Source organism: Capsicum annuum, chromosome 11 (genome assembly GCF_002878395.1).
Source record: "Capsicum annuum cultivar UCD-10X-F1 chromosome 11, UCD10Xv1.1, whole genome shotgun sequence".
Taxonomy (NCBI): Eukaryota; Viridiplantae; Streptophyta; class Magnoliopsida; order Solanales; family Solanaceae; genus Capsicum; species Capsicum annuum.
The window spans coordinates 18,994,654-19,016,021 of record NC_061121.1 but is presented as its reverse complement, the minus strand read 5'-3'; the positions used below and the strand labels follow the sequence as shown (position 1 = coordinate 19,016,021).

The 21,368-nt window shown below is 34.9% G+C and overlaps 1 protein-coding gene across 3 annotated transcripts in view; it reads right to left on the bottom strand.

Annotated features, from left to right (window-relative positions):
- The window catches only part of LOC107848458 (membrane protein of ER body-like protein), a 42,745-nt gene that overhangs the window by 6,250 nt on the left and 15,127 nt on the right, over positions 1–21,368 (bottom strand). For all 3 annotated transcript variants that reach the window (XM_016693227.2, XM_016693225.2, XM_016693226.2), the window contains exon 2: positions 7,502–7,978. In XM_016693227.2, coding sequence (XP_016548713.2) covers positions 7,502–7,978 — 477 coding nt within the window. The remainder of the gene's footprint in view (positions 1–7,501; positions 7,979–21,368) is intronic.

Here is a 21,368-nt window from a genome sequence, read left to right as displayed (position 1 = left end):
TAGAGTCAATTCAAGAACTTAGATCAAAAGTGATCTAAGTTCTTGAATTGACTCTATTAGTATCATAATTAGTCTTAATCCGCTAATTTTGAATACTAAGATCAATTAGGGTTCTTAGCACTTAACCTCGAAATTGGGGATTTTATTCTCCAATTTTGCCTATCTTTAATTTCTTGCCTTTAATCTTAGTATTTTCGCTTCCGCATTATTTTCTTGTTTATTAACGTAACCCGATTCTTATCAAGTAGTATCAGAGCGGTTCTATCAAGGTTCCGTTCTTGATAATTCTTGGGAGTTTCCTAGTTAAAAAAAAAGGTTGCTTTAGATCAAGAAATTTCAAATTTATTGTGTTTCTTGTTTTCCAACATCAAGGAGGAAAACTAAGAAAAGAAAAAAATTAGATTTTTTTTAATTGGTCTTTTTCTTGTCTCACCAAACCCAAGCCGTCTAGGAGTTGGTAATTTTTTTTTTATCTCTATATCTTACTTCTAAAGGGATTGTTGCTAGTAGGGTTAATATATAAATCCGAAAGGAATTAGCCAAAGGTTGTAATTTGAGTGGGAAAAGGCAAGAGGGGTGAGATAAAAAAAGGGCCAAATTGAGAGTTTTTGTTTTCTTTAACTTTTGGAGATATCTCAAACCGTAAATGATACTGATGCTGGGACTCAAAATAATGACATAGTCGAGGCACTTAGAAGGATTTTTGCTCGAATCAATGCATTAGAGGTCACCCAAAACCCACTTAATCAAGTGAATATAACTGATTTAAGGAGAAGTGTTTTTCATATAAGGTGTGGGATAAAGGATAATATTTGCTCTATGATTATTGATTTTGAAAGTGATGCTAATGTGATAAGTTCATACGTGGTGGAGAAGTTAAAACTTACATTCATCAAACACAATGATTTCGGTGAACTTAAGGTGACTAAGCAATGGATGATTTCTTTCTCTATTGGAAGGTACTCTAATAATGTTCTTTGTGATATAATTCCAATGCAAGATTGTCATATCAAGCTTGGGCGTTCCTGGCAGTTTGATAGGAATGCAATTTATGATAGGGGGAAGAATAGAGTTTCTCTTGAGCTAAAAGAAAGAAAATATAAACTCGTACCTTAACTCTATCCCAAGTTTATCAAGATCACAAACGTGTGAAAGAAGTAATGAGAAATTTTGAGAGAGAAAAGAATGATAGGAGTAAGGGGAGCATGTTGATATTCCAAGAGAGAAAAGAAGAAAGGTTATGTTGTGTGAAGAGAACGAGATGTCATGTGAGGTCAAGAGAAAAGAAAGAATAGATGATCATGAGAGTAATAAAGCGAGGGATAATAATGAGGTACAGAAAGAGAACCAAGGGAGTTTGAGTGAGGTTATTTCTTATTCTAGCTCTAACCTTTCTACTTCTTCTTTTAGTTGCTTTGATTCTCTTATAGGTACTCATGGAAAAGTTTGCATTGAAAAGTCTTTAGTGGATGAACTTAATACTAAGGTGGTTGAAACTACATGTCCCATTGAGCAAGTGTAAGAATATAGGTAAAGAAAATTATTTTGGACTTGTCCAAGATGAGACTTATGACAAGAAGTCCAATAAAGCAGATGTAGATCTAACGCTAATGAGCAAGGAAAAATGAGGTAATATTATTCCTTTGCTACATAAGACCAAATTAAGGCATGACTCCTCAAGTCTTGGTGATTGTAAGGGAAAAAAAATATTTGCTACTAGTGATGAGGAAATCCGTGACTATTATGATACAAGTGATCAAATGCCCATTGTTAAACCTATTCATGATTCCTTGTTGGTGAATTTGAGCAGCTACTTAGAATTTAATGGAGGTAGTATTTTGAGATTGAAAGATTCTTCTAACCTTCTTGAAATCTCCTATGCTTATGTGGATAAATGTTATGCGAAAAAATCTTCAAGTATAATTGATAATGCTTGGCTATATCATAAAAGTCTTAAATTTGATACATATTTTATTGAGCTTATAACATCTTTGACAAGCCCAGTGAAGTACTTTATTGATAGAGCTAAATTGGAGAGACACATATCATTCCCTACGTCATCTCAACATGAAGATTGTTGTGCTCATACAAGGAAGATAATTTTCTACTGGGATGATGATGTCCACATACTTTATAAAGGTGTATCTATACATGCAAGGATTAATTGGGTTAAGTGGATGCATGGTCACTATCTTGTTTTGTTTCTACCATTGTTGTTTTCAAGTAATGAATGTTGTTTATCATTGTATGTCGTCTTGATTATGCGAGATTCAAATTCGAGGATGAATTATTTCAAGAAGAGGGGAATGATAGCATCCAGGTTGGCCCACTTGCATTAAGATTGACGGGCTTTAATGTGAATCAAAAAGATGCTTATGATGGAAGAAGAGCCCAAGAATGAGTCCAAGAATTATGGAGAAGCATGGGCTAAGTGATACACATATTTCATGATTCAATTTCAAGTCTAAATGCAGAAGATTGGGCCCATAGGGTTTTGATTAAAATCAGAAACTTTTGCTTTCCTTGTTTAAAGTTTCCTAGTTTAAAAATTTCCTAGTTTAAAGTTTCCTAGATTTATTTATTTCCATAAAAGTAGAATTTGAATCCTCTGCTATTTGGGATAGCTTTTTCCTAGTCCTTATTAGATTTGATAAAGATAGATCCTAATCCCATGCTATTTGGGATAGATTTTTTTTTCCTATATATAGGGATGAATTTGGTTATTTTCAATGAGACAATATTATTATTAATTGAGAGTTTCTTTTATTTACACCTTTGTGTGTGGCTACTTGAGATTTATCTTGCAACCCTATAAGAACGATTCTTTAGGAGGTAAGATTAATTCTTAATTTGATATCTTTGATTTCTATTAAAGTTAATTAAAGAAGGTGATTAGTCTTATACTAATTGTTTTCTTTAGTTTATTTGAAATAGGGGTCTAGATCACTTTTGATCTAAGTTCTTGAATTGACTCTATTAGTATCATAATTAGTCTTAATCCGTTAATTTTGAATACTAAGATCAATTAGGATTCTTAACACAACCTCGAAATTGGAGATTTTATTCTCCAATTTTGCCTATCTTTAATTTCTTGTCTTTAATCTCAGTATTTTCACTTAGGCATTATTTTCTTGTTTATTAACGTAACCCGATTCTTATCAACTTGCAGTACAAGCACGATCACAAAGATGAACGTTTTTGAGTATTTTGGATGTAACCTCAGAGGTGTACGAGTTGAAGTGTTAAAAAGGGCTCCAAATCGCCCCTAAAGGCACTCCATGGGTGCCTATTTGCCTACTTGGTCATTAAAGGGCCTTTTTGTTATTTTATCTTTTTATTTGTAAAGTACTATAAATTAAACAGTATAGGGTTTTAGTTCATTAGTTTTTGTTGGATATTGTTGAAAGAACACATCCCTTGAGAGAGAGGGTCTCTAGGCCTAAACCAGGACATGAACAAATGTGGATTCACTTGTAATTGTGTATTTCTTGGAAACGTTGGTGCTTGAGCGGTGGAATCCCTCTTGTGTCACGTAAGAGTGTGGTGTTGCTATTGTAAGCCTTAGGGGTCCTTAGATTTAATACATCTTTGGGTTCTTAACCTTGTAATAGTATATGTCTCACTTCCTATCTTTACATATCATGTACTAGTTGTGTAGTCTAGTGAACCGTTTGGTTCTTGTTGTTCTTGTAATCTTGTAACCGTTGGATTGTTGTTATTGTAGTGTTGTTCCTTTCGTTATTGTTGTTTATCTCTTATTGTTGTTAGTGCTTTTGGTTTCATTTACACCTTATTTCTTGATATTGTTGGAACCGAGATTTGGTGTTTGTTGAGCTCTCGGGTTACCCTTTGTTTGTGGACTATTTTTGGCTTGTTTTTATATACATACCAAATTTGTATCGTATCATTCGGTATCAGAGCTTGTGGTTGATTTTGTTCCAACAAAATCAATCTTCGGCTTGCTAGAAAATTAAAAAATAAAAAGAGAAAGAATTGCTCTTGTTCTTGTTCTTATTTTTGTTCTTGTTCATGGCCGAGAAACTTGTAGTGTTCTTATTGTAGTCTTGGCCAAAATTTGCGAAGTCTAGGTCTAGGATTTCTTTGTTGTTATTGTTGTTTCTTGATTCACTAACACTAAAGGCATCTAGATCTATATTTGAGCTTAAAAACTTGTTAAAGTTGTGTTGTGAACAAAGACCTAGACTGAAATTTGTGGACTTGCTGTGGAGGTTGGAGTGCGCGTTGAAGGTTTTGTTATTGTTGTTCTTGAAAAGTTGTTGTGTTCTTGTTGTTCTTCATCACTTCTCTTATCTTGACCAACTTAAAGTAGTTAATAGATCTAGAAAAGGTGAAGACAAAGTTGGAAGACTTGTTGGTGACAGGACTAGCTCACATCACTCTTGACTTGACAACAACTTTTTCAACCACTTTCCTTGTTTCTAGGAGCCTTGTTTTGTGGAAACTAGTACAAGTCTAATTTCACCTTTTTGAGTTGAATTTGAAAAAAGTTACAAGGCTTGTGTTTTTCCCTCCAAATACTAGTTGTTTTCCATTCCAAAAGTATAAGGACTAAAGATTCCAAGAATGGTGATTAAAACTTGTGTGGCCCCGTGACCAATTAGGGGGTGACACATCACCAATTACTGTTCACACGTCAAATTTTAAGCTCAAATTTGATCTTTTAGTTTCATTTTGTTGTTTCTTTTGTTGATTCCAATACTAACTTACAAGCTAGTAACCACTTACTAGATTGTGAGTTGGTTTGAAACCGTTCTTTGTGTATACGTCCTTGTGTATTTTTTTGTAAACATTGGAATTCACCTCTCAACACCTCACGGAGTACAAGCAAGCATACAACACTTGTAAGATTAAGTGTGAGGAATCCGAGAACAAAGAAATAAAGAGAGAGTGTGAGGACCTTTCTTTTACAACTAACCCGTTTGTTGTTTTGTAGTAAAACTTCTTGGCTAAACTCAATTGAGCCGGATGAGATTGAAGGCAAATCTCAAGATGAAGGGAAGCCAAGGTGCAAAATGAAGACGTTGGCCGAGAAATTGTTGTGTTCTCAATTTCTTCTTATTTTGTGGACCGTTTTGGAGCCATTTTCATTTGGCTAGTGCCATGAATTTGAGGCAAATTCCTCTCAAGATGGAGAGGATGATACAAGCACGATCATGAAGATGAATGTTTTTGAGTATTTTGGATATAACCTCGGAGGTGTACGAGTTGAAGTGTTAAAAAGGGCTCCAAACCGCCCCTAAAAGCACTCCATGGGTGCCTATTTGCCTACTTGGTCATTAAAGGGTCTTTTTGTTATTTTATCTTTTTATTTGTAAAGTACTATAAATAGAACAATATATGGTTTTAGTTTATTAGTTTTTGTTGGATATTGTTGAAAGAACACATCTCTTGAGAGAGAGGGTCTCTAGGCCTAAACAAGGACATGAACAAGTGTGGATTCACTTGTGATTGTGTATTGCTTGGAAGCGTTGGTGCTTGAGCGGTGGAATCCCTCTTGTGTCACGTAAGAGTGTGGTGATGCTATTGTAAGCCTTAGGGGTCCTTAGATTTAATACATCTTTGGGTTATTAACCTTGTAATAGTGTATGTCTCACTTCCTATCTTTACATATCATGTACTAGTTGTGTAGTCTAGTGAACCATTTGGTTCTTGTTGTTCTTGTAATCTTGTAACCGTTGGATTGTTGTTATTGTAGTGTTGTTCCTCTCGTTATTGTTGTTTATCTCTTGTTGTTGTTAGTGCTTTTGGTGTCATTTACACTTTGTTTCTTGATGTTGTTGGAACCGAGATTTGGTGTTTGTTGAGCTCTCTGGTTGCCCTTTGTTTGTGGACTATTTTTGGCTTGTTTTTGATACGTACCAAATTTGTATCGTATCAACTTGTCTCCTATTTAAAGGGTTCTATGAGTCATATTTTAACAAAAAGCAAGAGATCGGAGTTCTCTCTTTCATTGAACTCTGAGGTTTCAGCCTCCCTTTAACGAGCTAAAAAGTTCAAAGTTCTCTCTTCCATTGAACTCTAAGGTTTCAGTCTCCCTTTAACAAGGTGAATTTATATGTCGCCCTGTGAATCGATCCTTCCTAAAGATCCTAATAATTTGGTATCAGAGACTAACATAATGGGCGATGTGATCAATTCCAGATTTCGAGAAGAATGTGCGGTCATAGAAACCCTAATGGACTCTAAAATTGCAGCAATGGAACAAAGACTTGACGAAAGAATTGTCCAAGTCATCCAAGAACAATTATCTAGCTTGGGAATTGGCTCTACAAAACCATCAACCCACAGACCTGCGTCGAGTAGCATCTCAACGACTGGCATATTAACAATTCCTGCTACTAAATGCAATACACTGCCTATTCAACTGGCTGATCAAAATCATCGAACAAGTGGTAATTCCCATTCAACAGCACCAAGGTATGCAAACATGGATTTTCTTACATATGAAGACACCAACAACCCATTAAGTTGGGCACATAAGTTGGCTAGGGCTGGAATTGGATGATTCATGAGGATTAGAGTTGTCTCCTATTTAAAGGAGTTTTTGAAGAATTATTCAGGAAGTCGTGTTTCAACAAAAAGCAAGACATCGGAGTTATCTCTTTCATTGAAGTCTAAGGTTTCAGCCTCTCTTTAACAAGCTGAAGAGATCAGAGTTCTCTTCCATTGAACTCTAAGGTTTCATGCTCCCTTTAACGAGCTGAATTTATATATCTCCCTGTGAATTGGTCCTCTAAAGATCCTAACAACCAAACAAAGGGAATGAAGACCACCATATCAGTTCAAAACTATCATCTTAAAACTTCACACTGAAAATAAACTGTAGATGAACAATATTGCCAAAACTATCGCTGCAATGATAATGTTGGTGTAGTGCTCAAGTTTCTTCCATAATGGTAAGGGATGCTGTTGTTTCTTACTGAGGGCTGGAGAAAACTTAAAAGTTGTTCTTATATGATTCAATGAACCCATGTCAAAACTTGCTGTGGGAAAAAAGATGGAAAATGAAAAAAGGGGATTAGACTGTAAGAAACTAATATTTGATGTTTAGGCTACTGGCTTTATAGCGGCCTCTTCTTCACATGAACCGAAGACCTAGAACAGTCCAGGAACTTCATAAATCAACATGTTGTCTGTCCAAAAGGCAAAAATTCATGTTGTATGTACTGGGACTGAATGCAGATTTACGCTTCTTGCTCAAAAAGCATTAGCCGTGTCAAGTCAAATGCTACTGAAACAAAGAGCTTCACTTTTCAATTTGAAACAATTGAGATCATTGAGCCCTAGTTGGCATCTCCTTTTCTTCCCTTCTTTATAGTAAAGGTGTGAGCTCACTGATCTTCTTCGTGTTGTCATCAAAAACAAGGACAACAAATGAATCGACCTTTCAATTAGTGACATCAGCATAGAAGAGCCGTACATCTACTGCACTTAGATGAGATACTCAGAGATCAGAAGAAAATAAAACTTGGAAAAATACCTATACGAATGAAAACGCTGAAGCATGACAGGCATCCAAGTAGGTCATGACGATCACCAATTTCTATTGAAATCCTTCTTTCTCGCTTTACCCTTCGGAGGACAACTTTAGTTATACGAGAACTACACTTAGGACAGTATGCATTATGTGTGTGTAGCTTATCAACTGCTGTTGTATCAAAGAACTCTAACTCGACAACTTCTTCCTCAACTTCTTCAATGATTCTTTCATTTTCCCTTCCTTTTCTGACTGAACCACTTGACTGTGAATCATGTCCTAGTGAAGGTGGAAGGGACACACCAGAAAGAATATCTCCCTTAGTATTTCCCGTCTCATTTTGTCCTCGTGAAGATGGAAGGCATACGCCAGAAAGACTTTCTCCGTTGATATTTCCCGTCTCATGATGAGGATTGACCACAACGTTTAGAACCTTCTGAAAGTCTACAGTCCTTACGTTTGTAGCCAAGCTCTCAATTCCTGCAAGGGACAATATGACAGTATATTGAGTGAGGGAGGAACACAACTTAGCACTATAAGTCTCTGTGCATATGGAAATATTTGCACGCAATGCCATGCAGTATTTTTAAAGGCGGAGGCGTAAGACGAGGCGTTTTACCTAGTGCGGGATGAGGCGTAAACCCCACGGATCCTTTAATTTTTAATATTTTATAAATTAATATTATTAAATATAAATATTTTTAAAAGAGGTAAATCACCCAAAAAGGTAAAATTATATCAAAATTATAAAAAGAAATAAATGGAAATGCATCTAAAACTATTTCAGCAAAAAAAAACAAAGTCACATAATACAACTAATATATAAAGTCACCTTCTCATATAATAACCTATTATGTCCTAAAAAACACAAGTTGATATAAAAAATAGTACAGAATTAATCAACAGCCATCTTTTCGTTACTCGATTAGTATATTAACACACCCATTTACCATAAATTGTAGTTTAAAGAAAGCAAAAAAAAAGTAAATATCTTGAAAACTAGTCACTATATGACTTGCAAAAATCTAAAAGAAAGGAATTAGGAAGATGGAAGTGTGTGCCCGATTGGTACCGTCGACATCCACCAGCAAATACGTTTGAAAGTGTGATTTTTAAGCTTTCTTTTACTTTTTATTTGAATATTTAAGTATTTAAGAATCATATATTTTAATATTAAGTTTAAATTAGATACTTATTAATAGGAAAAAATCATTTTATTTTATAAAGTTTTCTAGGCTTACGCCTCACACTTAGGCGAACGCCCCAATGCTTAGGCAAATACCTCAAATTTTGGGGTGTTCGTTTTTCGATACTTTTGCCTCCCCAAAACGTCTCGGTGCATTTTTTGCTATGCCTCACCCGAGGCTCGCCTCAGACTGCCTTTTAAAACCCTGATGTCATGTGCTTGCATTTCTAAGATAATAATAGAGATCAATTTAAAGAACTAAACAAGGAGAAACAATATATTTATGGTCCTTTAACAAAATTTGGCATGACAATATTAGACAATAACCCCGATATAAATGATACCGTCTAAATCATTAAAAAGACTTTTCCAGTATAAATGATATTCTGAAAAAGCATTTGTGCTATTCTGGAAACTTAAAGGTTCAGTCAGTGAGATGTTGACAGTAAGTATTAAATTAGCTACTATTTGTTATATGATCAGTCCAAGGATTTCCGATTTGGTAGGTGTAGATGCACTGACGACATCTCCACAATCCGACTAATAGATGAATAAGTGAAAATGTTTCCGAACAAAAAAATATCACATGTAAACTGCGGCATCTGAAAGTATAAATCCATTTTGAATTTCATATTCTCTTCACTTGTGCAACGGCATCTAATGCTGGCCACATCCAGTATCAGAGAAAAGGGTCAAAAACAACAGAGCTTACCAGTTAATTCACTGTCGTTGATTGCGTTTCGAGGCTACCACAAAATTGGGACAATCCTTCATTTCAATTTTGTACCTCTAAAGAAAATTGGGAGGGAAATGTCACCTTTTGTTTTACCAGATTCTTCTTTCATTCTTCTTTTTCTTTTCGAAAAGCAATTTACTTACCGGTATAAACATTATATTATAACTATATATATATTTTTTACTTCTATCTCTTATATTATAACAGCGAGAGTTACGCAGCTGAAGCAGGCAGGAGGTCGACATACCTATTTCATCTGCTTCAATAGTTTTACTATATCACTCCTAATTAATTATTATAAGTTATTTATGTATTAAAAAATTAATAATATTTAATAAAAAATGTAAAATAGACATGTATGACATGTCTGTTACAAAGCTTCAACCGTAATTTTACTATATCATCCCTAATTAAGTATTGTATCCCTAATTAAATATTATAAGTTATTTATCTATTATAAATTAATCATATTTAATTTAAAAAAAAGGTAAAATAGATATTTATGACTGGCTTAGCTGCTTCAATCATAATTTTACTGTATCAGCAAAGCAAGCACGAGGTCGACATGTCTGTTTCAGCTACTTCAACTGTAATTTTACTATATCATCCCTAATTAATTATTATAAGTCATTTATGTATTAGAAAATTAATAATAATTAATAAAAAATTAAAATAGATATTTATGACATATCTGCTTCAACTTCTTCAATCTTAATTTTACTATATCATTCCTAATTAATTATTATGTTTCTAACTAAATATTATAAGTCATTACATATTACAAAATTAATAATATTTAATTAGAAAAAAGTAAAATAGACATTTATGACTATTTCAATTGTTTCAATCGTAATTTTACTGTACTATTGTTAATTAATTATTATACAAGTGTTTTTTTTATAATAATTTTGCTATGTCACTTCTAATTAGTTATTACAAGTCACTTAAGACGTGTGCTTCAGTGCTTTTACCGTGATTTTACTAAATCACTACTAATTAATTATTATGATCATCTAAGCATTGAAAAATTGATAATATTTCATACAAAAAAGGTAAAAGAGACATAAAATAATATGTCAACATAAAAAATTTAATTGAATATCAAAATTATATTAGTACACATAAATTGAAATGAGACAGAGCAAGACATAAAATAACATATTATTTAAAAATAAAATAAAAAGTATTTTTACTCACAATAATTAAGAACTTATAAAAGTATATATGTAAAAAAAATTGATTCACTGTCGAAATTTTATTTGTGACACATAAATTGAGACAGGGAGAATATTCATATATTATTGAAAAATAATGTAAAAGACATTGTAAATCACATAAATAACAACTTAAGAAATTTAAAAAATATAAAATATTTGAGTGACTCTCGAAATTATACCAGCATCATTAAATTGAAACAGAAGAAAAAATATTATAAATCACAATAATTAAAAATATAAAATATTTTAATAATTTAAATTGAGATAAAAAAAATAACATATATTAGGTCCGTGCTGGCACGGGCCATCAATATCTAGTATATCTATATAATAAGAATTATTACTCTAATATTACTATTACTTTTACTTTACTATTTTACTATATATAAGAAGCGTGTTAGAGCAGCTTAGGGTCGTTATGGCTGCTTCAGTAGCTTCAAACGGAATTTTACTATATTACCACTAATTAATTTTTATAAGTCATTTAAGTATTATAATATTAATAATATTTAATAAAAGAATAATTTTTAAAATGACTATTAAGCTCCTCAAAATTTCACTTATTGTTATTTGTGAATTTGTTTTAGCTGCTTCAATTGTTATTTTAATATATCACCTCTAATTAATTATTATAAGTCATTTAGATTTTAGAAAATTAATAATATTTAATTAATGTTGAGCAACTTAGGGTCGTCATAGCTACTTCAGCTACTTCAAGATATCACCCTTAATTAAATATTATAAGTCATTTAAATATTGGGTTACTCTATTTTCTTGATTGATCTGATGCACTCTCTCTCCAATGTTTCACCTTTAACATTCCAATCTTAACGTTCACTTCGTCGGATCGGCAGATTTGGACACCGACGACGGCGTAGGCGCGCCGGCAACAAGTAAGGGGTACTATCTCTCCCCCCAGTTTCTCTCTCCCCCGGATAGCCTAAAGGACTATCAAACACTAAATGACACTAAAGGAATAAAAATCAGCAAGTTCACAAAGAGAAAACAACACACTATAAAGAGATGAAGAAGAAGAATTGTATGAAATTAAAGATAGATAGAGAGACCCTCACTTCCACCAATAAATAGCACTAGAAGGTGTATCAAACCTTTAAACACACATCACCAATGTAAGATCAAACCACTCTCTTAGGTGACCTAAAGGAAACACTCTTCCTCAAGCACACCTTTCTTGCCAAATTTCCCAATTCAAGTAAAACCCTAATTTCAAATGTATTCAAGAAAGCAATTTCGGGTTTGAGAGCTAAAACTACAAGACTAAAGCTTCAATCTAAGAATAATATCCAATTTCATCAAAGTCTAATGAAAAATAAGCCTAAGGAGTCTATTTATACTTATTACATTAAAGACCAAAATACCTTTAATGAAAAGGGGCTCCTATGGAGTGTAAAGAAAAAACATAAAAAGACCATTTCACCCTTAATGAATGGGTGATCATGTAGTGTTTTGATGTGGTCTTCTTCACACTTTAACATATGACTTTCCTTGAGTCTTTTTGGTCTTCACAATTATTCTTCAACACTTGGACCTTTCGGGCATCTCATCAAGGCAAGCTTCCAAGCAACCTTCCATACACGGGATTGTTCTATTGTGGGCTTAAAATGGATCCCCCATGCGTGCTCTCGTGCCCTCAATGTGACCACAATTGGTTCTTCTTGTGTTGTCCTCACAGGATGTCTTCCAAAACTAAGGTGGCCATTTGACTTGTATCACCCCCCAGTTCTCCCTATCTTCCCCCTCTCCCTTTTCTTTTGTCAGTCTCATCACTACTATCGCCAGTGGGGTTAGGGTTCCCTCCGGCTTGACTCTGGTGCCGTTTTAGGTGTGCATCAGTGGTTAGGCAGATTAGTACGACGACAGCCGTCTCCCAGATTCCAGCAATACACATTCGACAATCCGGCGACACTCCGGCAGCGAACCAATGGCTTTTTCAGGCGACCTTAATCTGGCAACCAGCTATCGACATTAAAATTGACGGAACCAGCAGCCCGCAGGCATACCAGTGACATCTAAACTTTGATTCTAGTCATTTCATACAACTTGATTTATTTATATTATTCTGGTTCTTGCTTCTTCTTACTGGTTTCCTTTTCTGTTTCTTGTTCCTTGTTCATGTGATTAAAGTGGTGATTGAGCCTATTGGTGGTTTTTGTTGTATTATTGTTGTTATTATTATTATTGTGTTGTTCTGGCTGCTAGGACGATTAGTGTACTTTGTGAGTGCCTTCGACTACTATTTTCATACTGTGGCTTTGTTCATTTGTTTGTTGGTGAGGGTTTTTATTTTGGTTTTTGAGTAGTGGCTGGAGGGGTTGATGGTGGATTAGGATCACGTTCGAGGGGGTTGGGTGTAAGGGCTATTTTGGGAGGGGGTGAGAAGGAGTGGGTTTGGGGTATAGGTCGGGTGTTAGGGCGGGTTTGGTGAGGGGTTTTAGAGGTAGGCAAGAGGCGAGAGTAGATAGGTTGAGGGTAGGGTCTTGGAACATTGGGACCCTTCAGGGTAAGTCCGTAGAGCTGGTAAAGATTCTTAAGAAGAGTATGATTAATATTGCGTGTGTTCGGGAGACTAGGTGGGTAGGATTTAAGGCTAGAAATGTGAATGGGTACAAGTTGTGGTACTCAGGGAGTGAGGGGCGTCAGAATGTAGTGGGCATCTTAGTGGATGAGGAGCTAAGAGGTCAGGTGGTGGAGGTTAAAAGGGCCAGTGATAGGCAATGAAGATTAAGTTGGTCATAGGGGGTTCTATGCTACATGTGTGCAGTGTGTATGCGCCGCAGGTAGACTTGGAAGAGGAGGTGAAAGCAAGATTTTAGGAGGATTTGGACGAGGTGGTGAGAAGCGTGCCTAGCTCGGAGAAGATTGTCATAGTAGGGGACTTCAATGGCCACATTGGGGTATTATCGGGAGGCTACGACGATGTGCATGGAGGTTTTGGTTTCGGTGATAGAAATGGTGAGGGAGCTGCTTTGTTGGATTTTGCGAGGGCTTTTGGGCTGGTGGTAGTGAATTTGAGTTTTTCGAAGAAAGAGGATCACCTGATTACCTTTCGAAGCGCGATAGGTAAAACTCAAATTGACTTTTTACTGCTTAGGAAGGGGGACGGAGCGTTATGTAAGGACTGCAAAGTTATTCCAAGTGAGCATCTTTCAATCCAGCACAGGCTTCTAATGATGTACTTGTCTATCAAGAAATGCAAGAAGACAAGATCCAGGGAAGGTCGTCCTAGAATTAAGCGAGGTAGCTTGACGCCCATTAGTACATTGGAGATAGGATAAAAAGTGGGGGTTTGGGGGTATGGGAGTGCAGGGGGGACGTGGATGTTATGTGGGAGAGGGTGGACAGCTATATCACGGAGACTGCTAAAGAAATATTAGGGGTCTCATGGGGTCGGGCAGGACGTCATAAGGGGGATTGGTGGTGGAATGAAGATGTGAAGAAAAAAGTGAAGATTAAGAAGGAAGCGTGTGTTAAGTTGATTGAAAGTAAAGATGAAGAGGAGACGCAAGTTAATTGGGAGGTTTACAAAGCAACAAGGAAGGAGGCTAAGTTACAAGTTGTGACTGCTAAGTTGGCAGCATTCGAGAGCTTGTATATGGGGTTAGAGGAGAAAGGCAGGGAAAAGAGGTTGTATAGACTTGCTAAGGCAAGGGAGCGGAAAGGTCGTGACCTCGATCAAGTGAAGTGCATTAAGAGGGAGGATAGTAGTGTTTTAGTGGAGGATGTTCACATTAAGAGGAGATAGTAGGAGTACTTTCATAGCCTTTTGAACGAGGAGACAGATAGAGGCATTGAGTTAGGGGAGCTGGAGCACTCGAAGAAGAGCCGTGATTTCAGTTACTGTAGGTATTTTAAGGTTGAGGAGGTTAGAGATGTTAGGATGAGGAGAGGTGGGGTAACGGGGCCAGACGAGATTTCGGTGGATTTTTAGAAGTATGCTGGTGGGGCAGGTTTAAAGTGGTTGACTGATTTGTTCAACGGCATTTTCAAAACTGCGAGAATTCCTGAGGCTTGGAGATGGAGTACGATGATTTCTTTATATAAAAACAAGGGTGACATCCAGAGTTGCAACAACTATAGGGGTATTAAGTTGTTGAGTCACACTATGAAAATTTGGGAGAGAGTGGTTGAGAGGAGGCTGAGGAAGGTCGTGTTCGTTTTGGAGAATCGGTTTGGATTTATGCCTGGTCACTCGATGACAGAGGCAATCCACCTGGTAAGGAGATTGGTGGAGCAGCATAGAGAAAGAAAGAGGGATTTACACATAGTGTTTATCGACCTAGAAAAGACATATGATAGAGTCCCGAGGGAGGTTATTTAGAGATGCTTGGAGGTGAGAGGGGTTTCGGTGGTGTACATAAGAGCTATTAAGGACATGTACGATGGAGGGAAGACTCGGTTGAGGACGGCGGAAGGAGACTCAGAGCAGTTTTTTATCGAGATAGGGTTGCATCAGGGATCGACTCTTAGTCCGTTCCTTTTTTGCGCTGGTGATGGACGTGTTGATGCGGAGTATTCAAGGCGAGGTGTCTTGGTGTATGTTATTTGCAAATAATGTAGTGCTGATTGATGATATGCGGGGAGGGAGGTGTGAATGACAAATTGAAGGTCTGGAGGAAAACCCTTGAGTCTAAGGGGTTCAGGTTGAGTAGGTCAAAGACATAATATTTGGAATGTAAATTTAGTGACTTGAGGCAGGAGGACGAAGTGGTGGTGAGGCTGGACTCCCAGGACGTTTGTAAGAGGAAAAGTTTTAAGTATCTTGGGTCTACGATTCAGGAAAATGGTGAGATTGATGAGGATGCTCTAAGCGTATTGGATCAGGATGGATGAAGTGGAGGCTCGCCTCGAGGGTGTTGTGTGATAAGAAGGTGCCTCTTAAGCTTAAAGGCAAATTCTATAGAATGGAAATCCGTCCGGCCATGTTGTATGGAGCAGAGTGCTGGCCAGTCAAGCGCCCCTACATCTAAAAATTGAAGGTGACGGAAATGAGAATATTACATTGGATGTGTGGTCTTACTATAGTGGACAGAGTAAGGAATGAGATTATCTGAGAGAAGGTGGGAGTGGCTTCGGTGGAGGACAAAATACAGGAAGGAAGACTGAGATGGTTTGGGTATGTAATGAGGAGAGGCGCGGATGCCCCAGTTCGTAGGTATGAGAGGCTAGCTTTGGATGGCTTTAGAAGAGGTAGAGGTAGGCCGAAGAAATACTGGAGGGAGGTGATTAGACATGACATGGAGCAGTTTCAACTGACTAAGGAAATGACCCTAGATAGAAAGGTGTAAAGGGCGCGGATAAGGGTAGAAGGCTAGTATGAGTGTGTGGGTTGTAGCATGCAATTAGGAAAGATCTTGTGTAGCCGGGGAAGTAAAGGACTGTGTACATAGGTAGGTGCCCTTTTTCTTATGTCTTAGTTCCTATTTGTCTTATTTTGTGTCACCAGTATTTTCTCATATTTCTTATTTCTATGATTACTGTTTTTATCATTTCTTATTCCTGATTTTCTTTTATGTCACCCATCCCCCATCCCCCTTATTTACTATTCTTTATCTTGAGTCGGGGGTCTATCAGAAACAGCCTCTCTACTTCTCCGAAGGTAGCGGTATGGACTATGTACATCTTACCCTCTCCAGACCCCACTTTGTAGGAATACACTGGATTTTTTGTTGTTGAAGTCATTTAAATATTATAATATTAATAATATTTAATAAAAGAATAATTTTTAAAATGGCTACTAAGCTCCTCAAAATTTCACTTATTATTATTTAAGGATTTTCTTTCAGCTGCTTCAATAGTTATTTTAATATATCACCTCTAATTAATTATTATAAATTATTTAGGTATTAAAAATTAACAATATTTAATAAAAAACAATAAAACATACATTTTTCTGGTTAGACCGTTATTTTACTATATCACTCCTAATTAATTATTTCAAGTCATCTAAGTATTATTAATAATAAAAAATTAGTATGAAGTCATCTAAGTATTAAAAAGTTAATAATATTTAATGTTAAATTAAATTGACATCTTATATGAGATCAATTTAATTTTTTGCACAAGTATTTTTTATAATAATTTTGTTATATCACTTCTAATTAGTTATTATAATTCATTCAAGACATGTTTACTTTGTTGCTTCAAGTGTGATTTTACTATATCATCCAATATTAATTATTATGGTTATCTAAGCACTGTGTCACTTAAAATGAAATAGAAGAAAGAGTATTATAAATCACAGTAATTAAAAACTTAAATTATTTTTAAAATATAATTGACTATCAATGCCATAAAATTTTGGATAAGAAAAATAACATATATTAATTGAAATTTACATAAAATGTATTATAAATTATAATATTTAACAACTTAAATTACCTTTAAAAAATGAGATATACATCAAAACCACCCTAAACTTATCTCCCCAACTTACTTTAGCACTTAAACTAATCTTCTATTTATTTACCCCCTTAACATCTTTATAGTGAATTTATTTTCCCCTTATGCTGACGTGGCATTTTCTTAAAAAAATGCGTGAACAGTATTTTTTTTAAAACTAATATATATATATAAAGAAAAAAAATTCTCCTCTTCTTCACCCTACCTCGCCAACAGCCCCCCCCACTTCTCCTTAGCCAACACCCCCACCCCACTTCTCCTCCAATTATGAAAGTTGCCACCCCCACCTTTAATTTATCCTCCTTCGACCTCTTAAATCAATAAAAGAAATGAAATTGAATTTGAAAATTAAAAAATCTACATGGTTTGGATGTTTGGTTGTTGATTTTAGAGAATTTGGAGTTGATTTGATCGAATTTTTCATGTGGGTTGAGTTTTTAATCACTATTTTATGATATTTTTCAATGGTGGTGATTGAATTTTTCAAGTGGGTTGAGTTTTCCGGCGATAATTCGTTGGAATTTTTTCTGAAAAACCTGGCAGGTGTGGTTGTGTGGGGGTGGACAAAGGTGGATGGAGGTATGTTTAGGTGTGGGAGTGTAGGGGTGGATGGGGGCGTGTGTGCAGGCAGGGGTAGACGGGAGGGGGGAAGTGGTTATGAAGAAGATGAAAAATGGGGGGTGGGGTATTTTTTTAATTTAAAATATTTTATATATTTTAAAATATGTATATATATATATATATAAATAATATTTCTATATATTTTTATATATATTTTATATAGTTATATATAAAAATATTTAAAAAATACTTTATAGCTATGACATGGCGGTGATCTGGCACTAACGTGGCGTTGACGTGTAAGCGAGTGTGATGCACTCTCCCTCATGAGAGTGGTATTATATATTAAGGGGGGAAATTAATTCACTATAAAGATATTAAGGGGGTAATAATTATTCGTAAAGTTTAAGTGCTAAACTAAGTTGTCGGGACAAGTTCAGGGGTTTTTGATGTATTATCTATTAAAAAATTAATCTATTATATATTCCAAAAAACTAAGTAAAAAATAATATAGATCATAATTATTGATAACTTAAAAAAATTAAAAGATATAAATATTTAATTAATTCTAAAAATTATACGAGTTCCACTTAAATTAGAATAGTTAAAAATTATAATTGAATATCAACGCCACAAAAGTTAAGACAAGAAGAGTAACATGTATTATTTGAAAATCACATAAATTATAAATTCCGATTGTTGACATCTTAAAACATCTAAAAAAATAATTTGTTATATATTTTAAGTAAATACTTAAAAAAAGTACTATAAATCACAATAATTAACAATTTAAAAAATTATAAAGATATAAAATATTTTGTTGACTTCAAAAATTATATCAATGCCACTTAAATTGGGATAGAAAAAATTATAAATCTCAGTAATTAAAAAATTAAATTATTTTTAAATTATAATTAGCTATTGATTATCTAAATTTTATTTATGTCACATAAATTAAGACTAAAAAATAACATAAACATATAGTTAATTACAATATATAAGAAGCGTGAATATTGAGAAACTTGGGGTTGTCCAGCTGCTTCAAGCATGATTTTACTATATCACCCCTAATTAATTATTATAAATTATTTAAGTCTTATAATATTAATAATATTTAATAAAAGGATAGTTTTTAAAATGACTACTAAGCTCCTCAAAATTTCACTTATTATTATTTGAGGATTTTTTCCAGCTGCTTCAATCGTTATTTTAATGTATCGCCTCTAACTAATCATTACAAATCATTTAGGTGTTAGAAAATTAACAATATTTAATAAAAAAACAAAGCTGACATTTCTGACATGTCCGCTTCAGTTCGTTCGACCGTTATTTTACCATATCACTCTTAACTAATTATTATAAATCATCTAAGTATTCAATAACAATAACAACAACAAACCCAGTGTATCCCACATAGTGGGGTCTGGGGAGGGTAAGATGTACGCAATCCATACCACTACCTTCGGAGAAGTAGAAAGATTGTTTTCGATAAACCTCCGGCTCAAGACAAGGAATAATAAGCAAATCGTTAATAAAGCATGGAACAAACGCCACCCATAAGGAAAAATATAAGGAGTAGTAAACAAATTGGTAATAAAGCATGCAACAAGGTGGTATAACAAGAATAATACACCTACCAAGTAGTGCCATACTGATATGGATACGACCACGAGGATGCATATTTGTGAGATATATTGAACCCGAGACTTGGAATGTGAAAGTGAAGTGCAAATGAGGACTTAAAAAGGGTCCAAAACCGTCCATATAATGCTCTCCAAAGGCACCCACTTGAAGACTTGAGACTAAGGGGTCATTTTGGACATTTCATACCTTGTTTGTAAACTACTATATAAGGAACCTTTTAGGTTATTTGTTAGGCAGATTTTGATGATAATGAATGTTGTATAACATTGAAAGACAAGTCCTCTCTCCTTGAGGCACAAATTTGAAACTTGTAACTAGGGTGATACTAGGGTGGAATCACTAGTGTTGAATTCTTACTTTAACGTTGGGTGCTAGAGGAGGTTGAGGTCTTACTTGTTCTCACCGAAGAGAGTAGGTGTTCCTATTATCATTGTATTAAGGGTCTAGGTGCTTGAATTCACTTAGGTTCTTAGTTCATGAGATAGTGTATGTCACTCTATCTATCCTTCTATTCTTGTAATCTTGTAACGTTTATATCTCGTATTGTACCCGTTTGTGTTGTTATTGTTATTCCCATTGTTAAGTTCATCTTGTTCTTCATCTTCTTGTTGTTAAATTTAGTTTGGTGGTTGCTTTAGGGTTGAAACACACCCTTATATTTCGTTCTTCTTGTTGTTGTAGTGAATCCGAGAGTGGTCTCCATCTTAGTCCTCAAATCTTTAAGATTAGTGGACTGTTTTGGAGTTGTTTAGTGTTCTCTTATTTATCCCATATCATTTGGTATCAGAGCATGGCTTGATCTTGTTCCTACAAGATCAATCTTGGGCTTGCTTGTTAGAAAATTCAAAAAAAAAGTGTTAAAAACTGAAAATTCTAGAAAAATAACAATTTGTCCGTGTTTGTGTTCTTGGCCAAAATTTTGTTCTTATTGTTTCTTGACCGAGATTTGTTTGTTTTGTGACTAGATCTAGTAGTGTTCTTATTTGTTTTGTTGTTTCTAGTGTTAGTTTTCTTGTCCACTAACACTTTGAGTCTAGATCTAAACTTGAGCTTGAACTTGATGAAAGTTGTTGTTGTGAACATAAGCTTGACCCATTGTTGTTGACCATTGTTGTGGTGGACTGTTTTGGCCGTGTGGTTTCTCCTTGATGTTATAAAATTGACCACGTGATATTGTTGTTACTTGGTGTCTTGAGAACCATTTTGTTGAAGTTGTAGTTGTCTTGGTCAAGTGTTGGAGATATTATTAATATGGATTGGAGTTGGCCATTGGAATTGTTGTTGTTCTTGAAGATTATTGTTATTGTTCTTGGTGTGGTTGCTGTTGTTCTTGAAGTTCTTCACCTTCCTTCATATATTGTTAGAACATAAAGTGAATGTTAGCTCCTAAAAGGTGAAGGAAAAAAGTGTGTGTACTTGTTAGTCTTGAAAGGCCCCCAACCACCAAAAGACTTTATATCACTTCTCAACCACTTTTCCATGATTTAAGGACCCATGTTTTAAGGAGAAGTACAAGAAAAAGTCAAGTGTTGAAAATTGAGAAAAGTCCCCAAGACTTATTTTCCCTCCTAAAACAAATTTCATCAATCCAAATTAATTTTTGATCAAGACTTGAACATTTGAGAATAACCACTTGATAAAACCGAACCAATACGTGGATGCCATATCATCACTGCTACTATTCACGCAATATTTTTGAGCTTATATTTTAGATTTCTTAGTTTCATTTTATTGTCTCTTAGTTCGTTTGTTGGTTCGAACACTAATTGACAACCTAGTAAACTTCTACTAGCTTGTAAGTTAGTTTTGTGTTCGTTTGTTCGTGTTTACGTTTGTTGTGTACTTTTATCATTTTGAATTCGTTGTTAGTTATTGACTCAAGTCCTAAAAGATTTCATTTGAGTTTCAAATAAAAACCCATTCTAGGATAAGAGTAGCTCGACCCTCAATCACTCATAAAGTACAAGCCGGATTTCAACACTTGTGAAACCAAGTACGAGGTAAAATCGAGAGTGAGAGTGTTGTGAGACATTTTTGATCTAATAAGTTTGTTTGTTTTCTTTGTTTGTTGTGTCTTTTTGTTAGGTACAATGGCTGCCCATAATT